At 54.4% G+C, this 15277-nt stretch overlaps 1 protein-coding gene across 2 annotated transcripts; it reads right to left on the reverse strand.

Annotated features, from left to right (window-relative positions):
* Positions 1 to 492: 492 nt before the first annotated feature.
* On the reverse strand, positions 493 to 14907 carry LOC122392231 (protein PRRC2A-like). Of its 2 annotated transcripts, none has more exons than XM_043386867.1 (10): positions 14766 to 14907; positions 10334 to 10474; positions 8697 to 8785; positions 7520 to 8422; positions 6985 to 7253; positions 6213 to 6625; positions 5005 to 5838; positions 2844 to 4721; positions 2057 to 2483; positions 493 to 1750 (listed from the first exon to the last, which is right to left on the reverse strand). In XM_043386867.1, the coding sequence occupies exons 2-10, from the start codon at positions 10415 to 10417 to the stop codon at positions 1560 to 1562; spliced, it is 5088 nt and encodes a 1695-aa protein (XP_043242802.1). In that variant the 5' UTR covers positions 10418 to 10474; positions 14766 to 14907; the 3' UTR covers positions 493 to 1559. The 2 variants fall into 2 exon arrangements, with proteins under 2 accessions (XP_043242802.1, XP_043242800.1); XM_043386865.1 differs by having other exon boundaries at positions 8697 to 8806.
* Positions 14908 to 15277: the final 370 nt, after the last annotated feature.

Consider the following 15277-nt stretch of genomic DNA (forward strand, 5'->3'; position numbering starts at 1 on the left):
ATATTGTCGTGTTTTATATATGTCTGGCATGGATAGCACAATTTTTCATGCATCTGGGTGAGATCCGTGATGCGGGCCTAATCAGGGATGCGGAAGCTGTTTGGTCGCGATGACTTCAACTACCGGGCTGATAGCGGTAAAGCCAACTGGCGATCGCTGTCATTTGCTTGTCATTCTTTGTATACCTAGACCCCCTGCTTCTAACTCATTGTTTATCACGCCTTGGTCACGCCGTGGTACAGTCCACTTTTACACGTCTTGATAACAGATTTATGCAAGTAACTAAGCTAATTGATGTCATCTGTTCGAACTTTGTAGTTCCTTTACATTGCTTTATGTTTACGTGCTGCTGCTGATATTCGAAAGAAGGGATCTTTTTTACGCCTCAGATGTTCGCATGCATCAGTTCGTGGCTCGTGCTGATTATGTAGCGGGATGTGATGTTGGTTCTGACACTTGCGTGTCCTTTTCCAAACGAGTGAAAAAGAGGGCGAGGCAGCACGGCTTGTATTATTGTAATTAAGTCTCCCATCCAAGTATGCGCGCGCCCCTTGTGAAGAGGTTAAATACGAGGTATGACGTCCGTGCATGATGCATGTAATGCTCCCTAGTCATGCAGCAACATACATGTCACGCGTGGAGCATGCGCAGACAAAACATCGAATGTTCGTAATGCGCGCATGATGACATGGGCACGCGCTGTCGTCGGCCAGGTCCCTGCAGCAGAACGAGACGTGGTCAACAGAATGTATTACCGCCATCTGGACACACCGACAGCTCAGCGGGGGCGGGCGGCCGGCGCCGCGGCGTCCGGCCCGCGCCGCCTCACCGGGCTAATGCACAAGGTCACGAAGAGCTACTGCCGTGCTGAGAGAGCGTCCCAGGGCGGGCGGCCGCTACTGCAGTCCGTCCGCTGCCGCGTCACCAGTCACGTGCACGCACCACGTGTCACCGCCACGTACGGCTCCGGCCGCTGCCACTGCACGTGTCGGCACGTGCCACGCTCCCGGCTGCGCCGCACGAATGTGCAGCAACACCAATGTGACGCCCGGTATCCTACCAGATACGGTCACTACACCACGACGTTTTACAACGTTCACGACGTCCACCGCTCACGACGTCTAATGCTCACAACGTCCACCGCTCAGGACGTCCACCGTTCACAACGTCTAATGCTCATGACGTCCAAAGAGTTCACGACGTCCCATGCTTGCGACGTCTAGTGAACACGACGTCCGACAACTTTCAGCGCCGCTGCGACTTCGCACCCAGGTAGATCTGGGCTGGCCGCCAGCCGCTCTGACACACATAAGACGACGTCTTAATCAAATTTCACGATCAGCTTGGTCGTCCGTTCAACTCCACTGCTTAGCCGTTCTGGCGACACTTGAAATTCGCAGTGTCTGCGGCTCCGCACACTGCCGCGTTTGGGTTGCTCGATAGGCGGACTGGCGAGCGAAGGCTCTGTGCTCTCGCCGTTGGTCTGCGCTGGTCCTCTCCACTGGCGTCCCTCTCGGTGCTGCGTCTGGTCCGTGGTCCTCCGGGGGTCCCGGTGGCGGTCATCGCTGCTGGTCCCTGCGCTCGGGCGGCGGACCGCCGGGGCCGGGCCGCGCCTGCTCGCGCCGGTACCGGCCGGCGGCCCGCGCTGCCCGGTCGCCACCGCTGCCGTCGTCGGCCTGTGCGAACGCGGCGCCCACGTCTCCGACGCCGTCCGGGGGCCGAGAGCCGGGCATCGGGCCGACTGGAGCACCTGGTGGAGAAGGGAAAACGTTGAAATATGACCTCCCACCAGACAACCTCCGCCGTGGAACTATCGTAACAACCTGTTATACTGAAGCCAGCCTCTTAACTTATAATAAACTGTGGAATAAAAAAGCTAAGAACTGAGAATTACACGCTAAACTAAGAATCCGTCCTCCTGATACGACGAGCAGATTGCTAAGTTGAAAAATCAAAGCTCCCCGACATTCTCGCTAATCGCAGCTAAATACTAAGCAAATGACACTTTACTGGTTTCTTGCGCCCAGCCCTGACACCGGAAGACGGCTGAACTCACCCTGCTGGCCGGCCCTGAAGAAGTTCTGCGCTTGGTGGAGCGCCGCCTCTCTCATCTTCTGCTGCTGTGCCGAGCTCGGGTTCGGTCTGCCGGCGGTGCCCGGCGGCGGCACACCGCCCACCGGCAGCGGCACCGGTCGCCGAATCGGGCTCTGGTAGAGCGGCGCCTCGGGCGGGCGGGCCGGGCCGCGGGTGCCCGGCGGCGGCGGGTACGGCTGCACGCCGGCCGCCGGAGAGGGCGAGGGCGTGCCGGCGCTGCTGGGCGAGCGCGAGCCGGCGCCGGGCGCGGCGGCTGCCGCCACGGCCGCCGCAGCGTCCGCAGTACGCCAGGGCGCGGAGGCGGCGACTGCCGTCCGCAGCTGCTGCAGTCCGCTGAACGACTGCAGGCCGCCGAACGACTGCAGGTGCGGCTCCGGCGGCGGGATGCCCTGTCGGCGGCCGGGGAAACGTGGCGTCAGGCATATTAGGTTCGAATTGTAGGCTGATACACGGCAACACATTGCCAAAGACTGACGTGCTCTTCTGAGTTCTGTCACTGGTCAATTTTGTGGCATTGTGGCTACTCTTTGGAAAAAAACTAAGCTGGGTGAGCTTGAGGCCTGGTGTGGTTTGAAGCATTCTGTCAGAAACAATAAAGAAATAATACACCCTTCGGACGACCAGGTAGCTACTACATTAAACGTCAATCTAAAGCCCACGCTTCACAAAATATCAGCAGCAGGGCCTATGTGTCCTCCCGCCCCAACAATCCTCCTCGCTGCGGCTCACCGCTGGCCGCGACTACTGACCTGGAAGTAGGCAGCCTGCGGTCCGTTGTAGAGTCCAGTAGCGGCCGGCTGCTGGCTGTGCAGCAGATGCTGACCCAGCAGGTGGGAGCCGACACTCTGTCCCAGCAGTGGAGCGCCATACTGGACAAACTGCAGTGGCGCCGGCTGGTAAGCCGCTGGCTCCGGTTTCCCAGTCAGTTTGCCGAAGGCCGCTGAATGGTCCGGGTAGGCGTAATGCGAGAGTTGGTCCAGCGGTGGCGGTGCGTACAGCTCGTACTGCGACAGCGGCCGCCGGCTCGGCATCGCGTCCACTGCGAACGTCTCCGCGGGCGACGGAGCCACCACGGAGCCGGACACAGACATCGGAGCGCCGCCATTACGGGTTATCCCCGGTCGGAGAGCGTGCGGGTTCGTGTGCGGCTTCACCGGGCCGGGCGCCGAGACAGCCGCGTCCGCGTCCGGTCCGCCGGGCGAGGCGGCCGCGGCCGGGAACGTCAGACTGGCGGCTGGCCGCTCCTCCCAGCCCAGCCCCGAGTCATCTCGGTCCACCCGGTCCGCTGACTCACCACTGCTGGCGCGCTCCTCAGAGGGAACGCCGCGCGGCGGCGGCGGAGCGGCCGGCGTGTCCCAGACCTTCTTCACAGACGCTATCTTCATGTTGAGATCGGCCGTGCCGCGGGACATGGCCACTCCTGGCGGCGGCGCCGGCGCGCGGGAGGCCAGAGCCGCCAGCTCCTGGTCGAAGGTGAAGTCGAGTTGAATCTGGCGTGCCTCGTCGCCACCGTCCAGCATGAGCGGCAGCTCTAGCGGCGCCCGTTTGCCGGCCGGCGGCGGCTGCGGGGCTGTGACATCCCGCGGCTCGCCGCCGGCCGGCTGCGGCGGGCTGCGCGCCGGCTTCGGCGCTGTGCGGCTGTTCTTGAAGTTGGTATTCTCGAAGATGATGGTGCGTGCCGGCACGCTGGCGCCGTCGAAGCCGTCAAAGTTGGCGCCGCCGAGGGAGCGCACGTTGAACATTTGCCCCGGGGCGGCGGGGTCCGCGCAGCTAACCGACACCGGCGGCCGCGCCGAGCCCGGAGCCGGGGCGATCGGTGGCTGCCAGCCACCGCCGGGCGGCGGCGCGGGCGCCCCGAACATCCCCATCTCCTGCGGACCGGCGGCCTGGCGCTGCAACCAGCCCGACTCACGCTGTCGTGCCAGTCGCGGCGGCAGCTTGCTCTGACGGGAGCGCTCGTGCGGCTTGGTGCGCGGTGCGGCGGGTGGTTCGGCAGCGCGGCGGCCGGGCCGGTCGTCCCTGCGCTGTCTGCGCGCCTCCGTCTCCCCCGGCTCGTCCATGCGCAGGTCGCCGCCGAGCGGGCCGCCCTGGTGCGCCTCCTCCTCTGCCGGCTCCGCCCGCTCCCCGTCCATCATCGCCTGGTGGATGGCGGCGGCGCTGTACGCCAGACGCTCCTCGTCATACTCCTCCGCGGCGGACGGAGGCTCCGGCCGGCCCTCCCAGCCCAGCTCCTCCTCCGGTGCCGGCGGCGGCGCGTCACGGCGCCGCTGGAAGCGCGGCGGCAGCGTCTCGTGCCGGCCCGACCACCGCTCACCGACTGGCTCCTCGCCGTCGGGACCCGGCCGTCCGCCACGCCGCCGGCCTCTGCCGTCACGCGCGCGGCCGGCACCCCGCCCGCGCCGCGCCGGCTCGCCATTGGTCTCCGCTGGTGGGATGACCTCCTCCCAGGGCGCCTCGAAGGCGGCACGTGACCGGTCGTCCTGTCCGCGCAGAGGCCGGCCGCGGCCGAGGCCCAGCGCGGCGGGAACAGCCGGGGAGTCCAGTTCGCCATCCTGCCAGCCGCCGGTACCGAGAGCGCCCGGACCGTGCTGGTAAGACGACCGGTCCGGGGTGGAGCCACGCTCCTCCTGTGGAAAACGGCCGGGACTTCAGGCGGAGGATACCTACTGTCAGTTATACGCTGTAATAACATTTTATGTCTATACTTTTCACGACTTTTTAGTTTTTAAAACGGGCACATGACGTCGATTTTTCGCCGTGTCATCCCACAAAGATTTTAATCCCATATATGATAAATGAAGAAGAAACGGATGATCGTTCTCCATATGACTAAATGACAGGCACACAAGACCACCGCAGTGGTAAAAAGCTTAAAAGCTGTAGATACTCCCCCAAAATGTCTCCACTCACCGACAGGTGTCTGGTGGCCGGCGTCTCCTGTGGCGCCGACGGCGGCGCCTGGGGCTGGCTCATGTCGCGGTCGATTAGCTGCTGCTGCGGCTGCTGTTGCTGGTAGGGCTGTTGCTGCTGCTGTTGGTAGGGCTGCTGCTGCTGCTGCTGTTGTTGCTGGTAATGCGGCTGCTGTTGCTGTTGCTGGTAGGGCTGCTGCTGCTGCTGGTAGTTCTGTGGCTGATGCTGGTACCGCTGTTGTTGCTGCTGGGGATAGTGCTGCTGCTGCTGCTGCTGCGGTTGCTGCGGTGCCGGCCGGCCGGGCTCCACCCGCCGCTGTCTACCGGTCGATCCGTCCTGTGACAGCTCGGTCGAGCTCTCACTGCTGCCCGACGTCCTGCTGCGATCGCTGTCACTCCGACGCGGCGCCGCCGGCTGTCTCTGCCGCTCCAGCTCGTCGGGTCGCTCCCTGACAGACGGCGGCTGGTGTCCCGACTGCCGCCGCACGTCCTGCTCATCCCGCCTGGGGTCGCCGTCCCGGGAGTGACCGCCACCACCACTGCTGGCAGCAGTACTGGTCACTGGCTTGACGCTGCCACTAGTGGAGTTAGCCGGAGTTGGGGCTTTGTCGGTATCCACAGCCTTCGTCGAGGACGCAGGCGCCGTAGAGTTGTGCTTATCGTTAGTATCAGGGCGGTCAGAGCTGCACTGGAGGGCCGCCAGCGCCGGGGACACCTCCACCTCGAGCTGGTCGACCCAGGAGGAGCCGTAGTTGCGCGGCTCCTCATCCTCCTCTTCCTCCTGCGGCTCCTCCTTCCGGCGGCGGTCGTCGGGCGGCGAGTGGCGGGGGCCGCGCTGCAAGGACAGAACGCTGCCAGTTAGCGAGATCGGCTAAAGAGACACATGATGGGTCGATCATAGGCGAGTTGCCGAAACGAACACAGAGGTATGTTGCATAATTGACGGGCATAAAAGACAGGTAAGACATTTATTTGAAAAGACACGAAAGAGGGCTCAAAGCGCAACAAGCACCTGGCTTAAAGCATAAATCCCAGTTTTTACCCGCTGGTATCCTTAGTCAATTTTTCCCCGCTGGGAACCAAAGTATCTATATATTCTGCAGCAAAATAATAAGGCATTCGAGCGATCATTCTCAAATACCATCCAGCAAAACCACGACCGTCACGACTCACGATCTTAGTCCAAACCATCCTTTCACTTTCACTCACCGAGTTGTTCTGTAGCCGATTCCTGTCCGGTGGCGTGCCTCCACGTCCGTCCCTTCCATCTGATCGCTGGCTGAACCTGACATCGTCACTGTACCGGTTGTCCCTGACCGTGCCCCGTCCGCCGGCCGCCGGCGCCGTCCTCCCCTCCTCGGGACCGCCCGACTGCTGTCGCTGGAAGCGCGGCTGGTAGACGCCCGGGCCGCGGGCCGTCGCCGACTCCTGACGCCGGCGGTCGAAGCGCGCCTCCTCGTCCTGGCGACGGCGGCGGGCGCGCTCCGTGGCCGCGGCCACCTCGTCGGCCTGGCGGCGGCAGGCGGCCTCCTCCTCCGCGGCGCGGCGGCGCGCCTCGGTCGGGTCCGGCCGGCTGGCCACCGGCCACCCGCTGCTGCTGCCGGGGTAGCTGCCCGGGCCGCCTGATGGAGAACAGCATATAGTCAGCATCAGCATTTATGTAGGGTTATCAAAATAAGGACTTCCAACACAAATAGTGATCCTAGCTTAAAAGATAACCAATTTCAGGTCATGAATAATTATGCGTTCAAGTCTGGAAATGCTGCTAAGCGAAGCGCGCCCTTCCTAAAAAGTTGAACAAGTTTTACAATGAATGTAGATCGAATTGCATCTTGAATGGTATATTTAATGCGAATGAAGGTCGAGAGCTCGCTTAAGTAGATAATTCAGGAAATCACATCGTCAGACTTTCTTCTCGTTAAAGTTTAATGAGAGAGAACACCGAGGCCTTGGACACAACAGCAAGCTCAGCGGCACTGACCGTTGTAGGCGGCCGGGCCGGGCCGCGGAGGACCGTCTCTACGCCAGTCGTTCAGTCCTGGCCGGGGCGGACCGCGGTCAAAGGCCGGCCGGTCAAACGGCGCCCGGTCGAACGGAGCGCGCTCCGACGGACGGTCCGGCGGCCGCTCTGCGGTGCGGTTCGGCTCGGCGGGCCGCTCAGACGGGCCGCTGGGACGGCTGGAAGACCGACTGGCAGGCGTCGGCTCCGGCTCCGGCTCACTGTCGTCGTCCGAGAAAGACAGCTTCTTGCTGCGGGCGGGAAAAAGAACGGTTAGAGGCGACACACTGGCAGGTTCGAGCCAAAAATAGCTACAAAATAAAGAGAAATTATTACGCCATAATCTCACAACTGCAACACTAGAAGAAAGCTGATAAGAGGCAAAAGATGTACCTAACTTTCCCAGATAAGGCCCCGGAAGTCCAGAAATTACGTAATATTTATCACTGTAAACGTTATATCAGTGTAACCGTCGCAAAGATTTAGCTCTTTTACTGTGACCGAAGTGACCACCTACTTGTAGTCGATGTCGTCAACCCCGGCGGCCCAGCCCTTGTCGTATTTGTTGGCCAGGTCGTCGAAGCTGCGCAGGTCCTCCTCCTTGATAATGGGCCGATGGTTGGTGGGCCGCCCAGGCTCGGTTCCGCCCGCCGGCAGCGGAGGCGGCTGTTTCGGCGGCGCTTCCTGGTGCGGTCGGCTGGGCGGCGCCGTCGGCTGGAGAGCGGGCAGCGCCGCCGCGGGCGGCCGTGATGCCGGCTGGCCGGCCGGCCGCATGTACGCCGGCATCAGGTCGTTGAACGCTGGCATGAAGGTTGGCCCGCTGATGGCGGCCGTGGCTGGCGGCGCCGGGCGAGCCGCAGCGGTCGGAGCCGGGGCCGGCGCCGTCACCGCCGCCTCTGCGGGCCGCTCAGCCGGCGCGGCCGCGGGCGCCGCCGCCGCCGGGCCAGACGCGGTACTGCCGTCGGTCCGGCGGCCGCCGCGCGCCCAGCTGCCGGCCGTGGTCGGGCGCAGACTGGGCGCGCCGCCGTCTCCGGTCGACTCCGCGGCCGGCGCCGGCTGGGACGCCGCCGGGCGCTGGATGGCGGGTGCAGCCGTGTGCTGGGCTGCTGGGGCAGCTGGCTGCGGCGCCGGCGGCGGCTCGGACTCGCCGGCCAGAGAGGGGAACTCGCGCTGAAAGCCGGCCGACTGGCGCACAGGTCTCCAGGGCGCCGGCGCCGCCGAGCCGGCAGTGACGCCGCTCCAGGTGCGCGGTCCGGCCGGCGCGGCTGGTGCTGCCGCTGGGGCCGGGGCCGCCGCCGGAGCCGCCGGCTTGGCACTGCCCTCGCCGGCAGCAGCGGCCGAGTCTTTGGAGCCCCATCCTTGACCACCGAGCGGGACGAGAGTAACGTTCGGGTCGTTCCCACTGTTCTCAGACTTCAAACTGAAACACGTGGACAATGCAAATTAAATAGCTGAAGTTGCTAGACAAAGATCGCACTAAAACTGCGGCCGCATTATTGCTATTATTGACAGAAAACAGGCCACAATTTTGTCATTAGTCTCCGACAACATAAGCGCTGTTTTGATAAATCTGAGCGACCCAGGAACGAAACAAATCAGCTGATAAAATCCACAACATTATTACAGTAACTGACATCTATTATCTCAGATAATACAAATTCTGTCTCCGATCTGCCGCCGCCGCCGTCACTGACCTGGGGAGTTGCGCCGGCGGCGGTATTCTCCGGGCGGACACGGGCTTTCCGACGCTCTGCAGACCATATCTGTTGAACGGCCCTCGGTTCTGAAACGCCACAGGCTTGTTCTGAAACAGGCCATAGAAAGATGAGTCCATTGTGTCGCTAGATAGCTGTCAGATGGCTTCATAATCAGTGGATACAATTATATTCAGCCATCATTTTTGCCGTTAAGAAAACAAAAGTAACCTGAAATATCGATGATGCATCCATTTTTCAGATAAATAGTTTAAAGCTTAATCTAAATATATAAAGAATCACTAGTTACTGTTAACCCGCGCGGGGCTGGGGTCTCCAGCCGAACGCGCGAGGCTGGGGGGGGGGGTAAATTTTACCCCCCTGTTATCTCCCGAACTAATGGTCCGATTTGGAAAATTCAAACGCCAATCGAAAGATCTCATCACGAACAACTAAAAACATGTACTTAATTTAAAGTTTGAGGTCAAGGTCAAGGTCAGGTCAAGGGTACAAATTGCAAGTCGGCCAGTATCGGCCTTGCACCGTAGTTGCCGAAGAATGGAGTCATGGACTGAGACTGATTGCCCAAAACGTGTTCTTAGGCTACCAAGACAATATTCGTTGCATACAATATCATTCAGAGGTCAAGGTCAAGGTCAGGTCAGGTCAGGTCAGGTCACCAAAAACAAAATATAGAAAAGGGCATGTGCGACACATGTTTTATGGGTCATTTTACTCATAGAATTCAATAGGCACACTCAATAGGTGATATGGACCACCTCTGGATGAATTTCAGGTCGAGGTCAGGTCAAGGTCAGGTCAAGTGAGGTCAAATTTTGAAGTTGGCTGTTAAGGCCCAAAAAGGTGTCTATCTGATGCAGTTTTTCACGGCGAATCGAATGGTGCTATTTTTGTTTCCGTACGAGGTCTAGAACTTCCAAAAAAAAAAACATTTTTCAAAATTTTTGTGTGTCGTGACGTCATAAAATTTTGTATAACTCTCACATTTTTTAACCGATTTTTCTAAAAATTGGTATGTAGGTGCACATAGACCACTTCTGACATATATTCCGTTTTTTTCGATACACTCAAAATTTTGGATTTTATAATTATTTTCCCAAAAGTCAGTTTTTTGAAAAAATTTGGGCCAAAATCCAAAATTTTCAAAAAACCGAGATAGCCATTTGATAGACAAAGTAAAATTACGTATAACCTTTTTGTTACGTCTTGATTCCTTTAAAAATGAAGATGTTAGCGGCGTTTGAAATTTTGCCGTTTTTGAGGCGAAAATGGCGAACATGACGTCACTAAAACGTCAATTTCTCAAAAATATTCCGACGGATTTCGCTCAAATTTTCAGGGAACGTGTCAAATTGATGTAGGAAAAGGTACTGAAAGTTTGGCGGCGCTGCGCGCCGCCGTTTTTGAGACATTGCAAAAATTCGCGATGGGGGGGGGGTAAAATTTACCCCCCCCAGCCCCGCGCGGGTTAAAACAGCGAGATGAAAAGTTAAAGCTCTAATATTCCGAAAGAGTGAGTCAGACCAATATCAGGTATTATTCTTCATTCAAATTTCAGCTTTTAACAGCCAGACACACACAAAATACGATAGTGACCACTGACAGAGCACACTCACCTTGTACAGCTCATTTCCTTTCGAGGCAGGGTATTTGGGCTTGTTTCTGTCCAATCTGGCCTGGTTGGTAGACGCTCCTGACATGCTGCCCTCTGGCTCTCATTGAGTCAGTGTTTGTCTCAGAGGGCACGCCCAGCCGATCTGGCGGCACACAGGGGAGGGAGCACGGTCAGAGCGGTCGGCCCCGCCGCTCGGCCCTCACTGGAGACTGTGAGAACACCACAGCTGGCCGGTCAGCCGGGCAACTTCGGGTCGGTTAACAACCTGCCAGTCAGAAATACTCCAGATACGGCGAGACTACGCCAGTCGGAGCTGCAGTGGTCAACTTATGACAGACTTTGCATCAAACACGACCCAAGACAAACATAAGAACAAAGTTAAAGGTCGATCTAGTTTCTTGTTGGGCAACTGAATCTCTAAAAGGCAAGAATGTTTGATAAATATCCATACTCGTGTCCATGAATATAGTCAATGAATGGTGTAAACAGCATAAAACATCTCTCAAAGAAAAATATCATGGTGGTAAGGACAAAAGAGTATATCAAACAAACTAAGATAGTGACTGGCGCATATCAAGACGGCGCAACTTAAACCCGCACCCTGCTGCTGGGACGGGGGGGGGGGGGTGTTCGAATATACCTTCCGTTTTTCGCGAATATCTCAAAAACGGCGGCACGGAACGCCATTTTTTGGCACACCTTATACATATTTACTGCACACGTTTAAATTTCAGGCCCAGGTTTCAGGTAACCAGGTCACGTCAAGTGACCTCACCTTGGAATAAGTCCTAGTGCTTGCCATAGCTACACTGAAGAACGGATCGCTTGGAAACTTTCAGCAATCGATAAGGGCAACATTATGTATAAAATGTGCATCTCGGAATTTTGATATCGGTGACCTAGGGTTAAGTCAATTTTGCAACCTCTGCGTGAAAGAAAATTGAAAAGTGGAATTTTTTGGACGAGCGACATACTAAATACTCTCAACCATCTGGTAACATGTAAATGTAAAGTATTGAAATGAATGATTGCTCTAGTGGCCCTTCGTTATGCCCCTGAGGTCATATTATGTCACAAAAGGTATCCAATGGTTTTTTCGCTAATCGTTTTTGATAGAGGCATGCTAGAGCGATCAGAACACCTGAGATGTGTTCGGCTCGACGATACGGATCGACTGATATGCAACAAGACCTTTTCCGGTCAGGTCACGGCCTTGACCTGAGGTTAAATTCTTGAACTTTCTCTTTGAAGGTCAAATTATAGTTAATTAGACGTGTCTCGACGACAGAAACACAATACCGGTAAACACAAGCTCGTGAGACTTTTGAGTCGAATGTTATTGAAGAAAAATGTTTCCGCAAAAAATGGTCGTTTTTGGCACTTTTTACCCTCTGCAAGGTAACCGTTGACCCTGAGACGTTGAAAAACAAAATGTGGGAAAATAACTAAGTAAGAGCGTTAACAGGGCTATCAAACGCGCTTTTCTGCAGCGCTGTAGCTCTTTTCATTTCCGACCTATACGCCGGTTTGTCGAAAATTGTCGAAACAGACCAAAATTTGACCTGACGACCTCTGGTGACCTGACCTTTAACCTGACCTAAAAATGGCCTGTGTTTTCATCATTATTTTGACGCCCTTTCAAACGACGCCTACCGCGTGTCGCTGCATGGCCCTGGAGCCGAGTTAAGAGGAAGGGGCGTTTACCCCCCCCCCCCCTAACGCACACACACACACCAGCTGGGCATGGGAATTCAGTAGCCCCAGCCAAGCCCCAGCAGGGGCTGGTTACCATTAGGCTGTGCTAACTATGGATTGGAATGTAAAAAATATGTCCCTTCAACTCTGCCAAGCAGGTACCTGTCCCTAATAGTGTATCTGTTCAATGATTACAAGCGAGCATGAAGCAAAGTCTTGGCCCCAAATGCACTGACAACTTAGCCCATTAGTGGACACTGGACACCCACAGGGCAATGCATTCACGTGTGTAACAGTTGGGTAATTTAGGTATGTGACTGGTTAATCTGAAGCTAAGGTCCACATAATTTTCCAAGGACAAACTTTGTTCGATTGATGTGCAAAAAGTTGTTTGGACACCAGCTTTATAGTTTTATTGGGAGCTTTCAATTGTTGTTCAAAAAATGCTTATTAGTGCAGCAAATAGCATTATAAACTCAACCAATCTAACGGCCAACCTAAACCATCCAAATTCCAAACCTAACCTAACCCCACATGACCCTACACTTATCTGTAAGAATCTTGCACCTACCTAACAACCAACATCTCCCTCTGACCAGTATCCCAAGATTTGTTGATATGGGTCTAAACAACTTCAAAATAAAAATCATTCTGCACCCTTGGATGGAATTTTAAAGAACAATTTTCAGCTCCAGTTTCACCAAGAAGAAAAGGTGTGGGTGGTCATTTTACATCCTACATTTTACCAAACTTATATCAAAATCAATGGTATTGATCTTTTTTCCATACTTTGGGCCTTACCTGATCAGCAATTTTCCACTCTCATCCATCCTGTTGGAGGAAAAATTTCCCTTTGACACCCAAGCCAAAAATACAGCTTTTGGACATTGCCTCTGGTCTGGCAGAAGGCCAGGTCAGGTTAGGTCAGATAAGATTGTGGTTTGCTGCACTAATAAGCAGAGCTTTAGCATTCAGCACATGGAAAAACATGGAAAGGAATAAAATTTGCCCTTCTTCATGTGGACCTCAGCTTCAGTAACATTGTGTAGCCAGTGTTCAAAGTTCAAACTGTTTGGAACATTAAAGGAAATATACCACTGTTGGGGTTTTGAACTGAAATAGCAGTTTTGCAGGTTGAGCTGAGACTAGCACAAATCAGGAGATTTTATGGCCCAATGATCACCCTAGGCAAAGATATTCCATTTCTCATTCTGAAACAATTCCTTTACACAGGAATTTTTCCCTTATGGAAGAATGCCAACAACGCAGCCACTTGTGGCAGATGCCAATTGTCAGCCAATCAGCATGCAGTAGTTAAAAACTAGGTAGGCTAGCTGGTAGGTACCTAATATGATTGGTCAACACACAATCAGCTTCTGCTGCAAACACTGCCTCTAACATAGATGGAAAATAGTTTTTATTTGCGTGAAAACATCTAAAAAATTCCAATAATTCACTATTTTCTCCACTGTTCATTTTCAGCATAAAAATCAAAATTGTAGCAAATCCAAATTAATTCGAGGAAAGTGGTACCTACAGACATTCCCTTTAAAAGAAAAATTAATGTGCCAACACTGGACACAGTTGTATGACCACATTAACCATGGTGTTTGCAGACCAGTCCCACATCAGATACTCCATAGTCCATACCTGATCCTGATTGATCTTTGCAAAGCCAAACTACCACGACTCATGAGCAACAGCTTCAGTGGCTTTAAAAATAGAACCAATAATAACAGCTATATGTGTAATCTTACCTGGTTGGGTTCCCTTGTTCTGCTTTTATTGAAGGAGTGGTCAGGACAGGACAGGAACTCTACGCAAAGACGCGCCATCCACAATCAACAATGGTCAGCATCTCTAGTCCACTTGATGGCTAGAGGGAGGCTATTCAGGAGAGGAGGTCGTGGAACATGCAACAGTGAGCGTCCCTGAATTCCCAAACAAATCAACAATACAAATTTAAAAATGTATAGCTTACAGAATCTCATAATTTACAACCTACCAGGATTTGAAATAAGTGACACAATTTGTGCTGCAGTCTCAAAATAAGTGTCCTCTATTTACCTCCCCTGAACGTTCCCCGGAACACGCGCAAGTTATAACATGTGCAAGTTATATTCAAGTTGGCTCAATATAGCCTAGCGTTGTCAAGTAGATACTTAAAAAATTGGGCATATACAGCCATGACATGGAGTTTTACTTCATCTATCAGTAATTCACAGATCGAGACTGTTCCCTGAGGGGTGTTCACGGGCACCGCACACTGCTGCGTGCGGTGTGTGCGGTGCGTCCAGCAGGCGTGGGGGTAGGGGATGGGTAGGCGGCTCTGACGTCACGGCTGAGTGCGGTGGACGGTCCGCCGTGGCCAGTCCCGACCGGCCACAGCGATCGCTGTGTGCGGTGACGGAAGGCAGACGTAGGGACGCAGTGGGCGGAGCTTGGAGGCTGTGTGCGGTCTGACCGCACACAGGGCCCGTGAACAGCCCTATGGTATCACAAGACGTGCAAGGTTGAAATCCATTGTACAAGTTTTAGATTTAAAGAGTAATGTTGCGTTCAATTTTGGTTGATTTTTAACTGAAACACAGCTAGTTTACCGTACATTCAACGAAATGATTATTTGAAATGCATATAACCATGTGGATAGAAGAAATTCAACTGATTACAGACAACACAGCACAGGGAAGATGAAGAGGAACCAGAGAAAGCATGCTTCATACATCACATTAACTTACCGAAAAATTAAAAAATAAGAACCCTCTCAATTTAGGCTGATGGGTAAAACGTTGAAAACAACAACAATAAGTATTTATCTTAAATGCAATTACAATACAAATCAAGATTCTTACAGATAATACAAATTCCACTGCCCGTGCGCGTTTTCCAATCGTATACAAACATGACGCGGAGGCGGCGTTGACATTTAGCGATGCCAGATATCTTTTACCAGATCATGCTAAAACTCTCAGTTCTCTGACGACTTATAGCTGAAAGTCTGCAGACAAGTATGCAAGTAGAGATGCAAGTTTGATGCTTCTAGGACTTCTTCTTTGTGGGTTAGCGCGCGCAGCCGCTTCTAGGACTGCCTCTTTTACATTGTGAAATGTTTCATAAACGAACTTCATATATACTTAAGAGGGTTTTCTTCGAACGAAAAGTTTTTTCTCTTCATACGAACTCATTCATATGAACCTGACCTATCAACATTGCCCTGACCTATCACACACAAACCGCATTTGACACGAAC

Source organism: Amphibalanus amphitrite, unplaced genomic scaffold (assembly GCF_019059575.1).
Source record: "Amphibalanus amphitrite isolate SeventyFive unplaced genomic scaffold, NRLGWU_Aamphi_draft 000475F_arrow, whole genome shotgun sequence".
Classification (NCBI taxonomy): Eukaryota; Metazoa; Arthropoda; class Thecostraca; order Balanomorpha; family Balanidae; genus Amphibalanus; species Amphibalanus amphitrite.

What these genes read in the sequence shown, in the direction of transcription:
- LOC122392231 (XM_043386865.1), bottom strand. Translation starts at nt 10,417, where the DNA reads ATGTCAGGAGCGTCTACCAACCAGGCCAGATTGGACAGAAACAAGCCC. An exon ending in CCGCCGGCGCAACTCCCCAG is followed by an intron (nt 8,423 to 8,696) that starts GTCAGTGACGGC and finishes CACGTGTTTCAG; the next exon opens with TTTGAAGTCTGAGAACAGTG. An exon ending in CGGCCACCAGACACCTGTCG is followed by an intron (nt 4,722 to 5,004) that starts GTGAGTGGAGAC and finishes CGTTTTCCACAG; the next exon opens with GAGGAGCGTGGCTCCACCCC.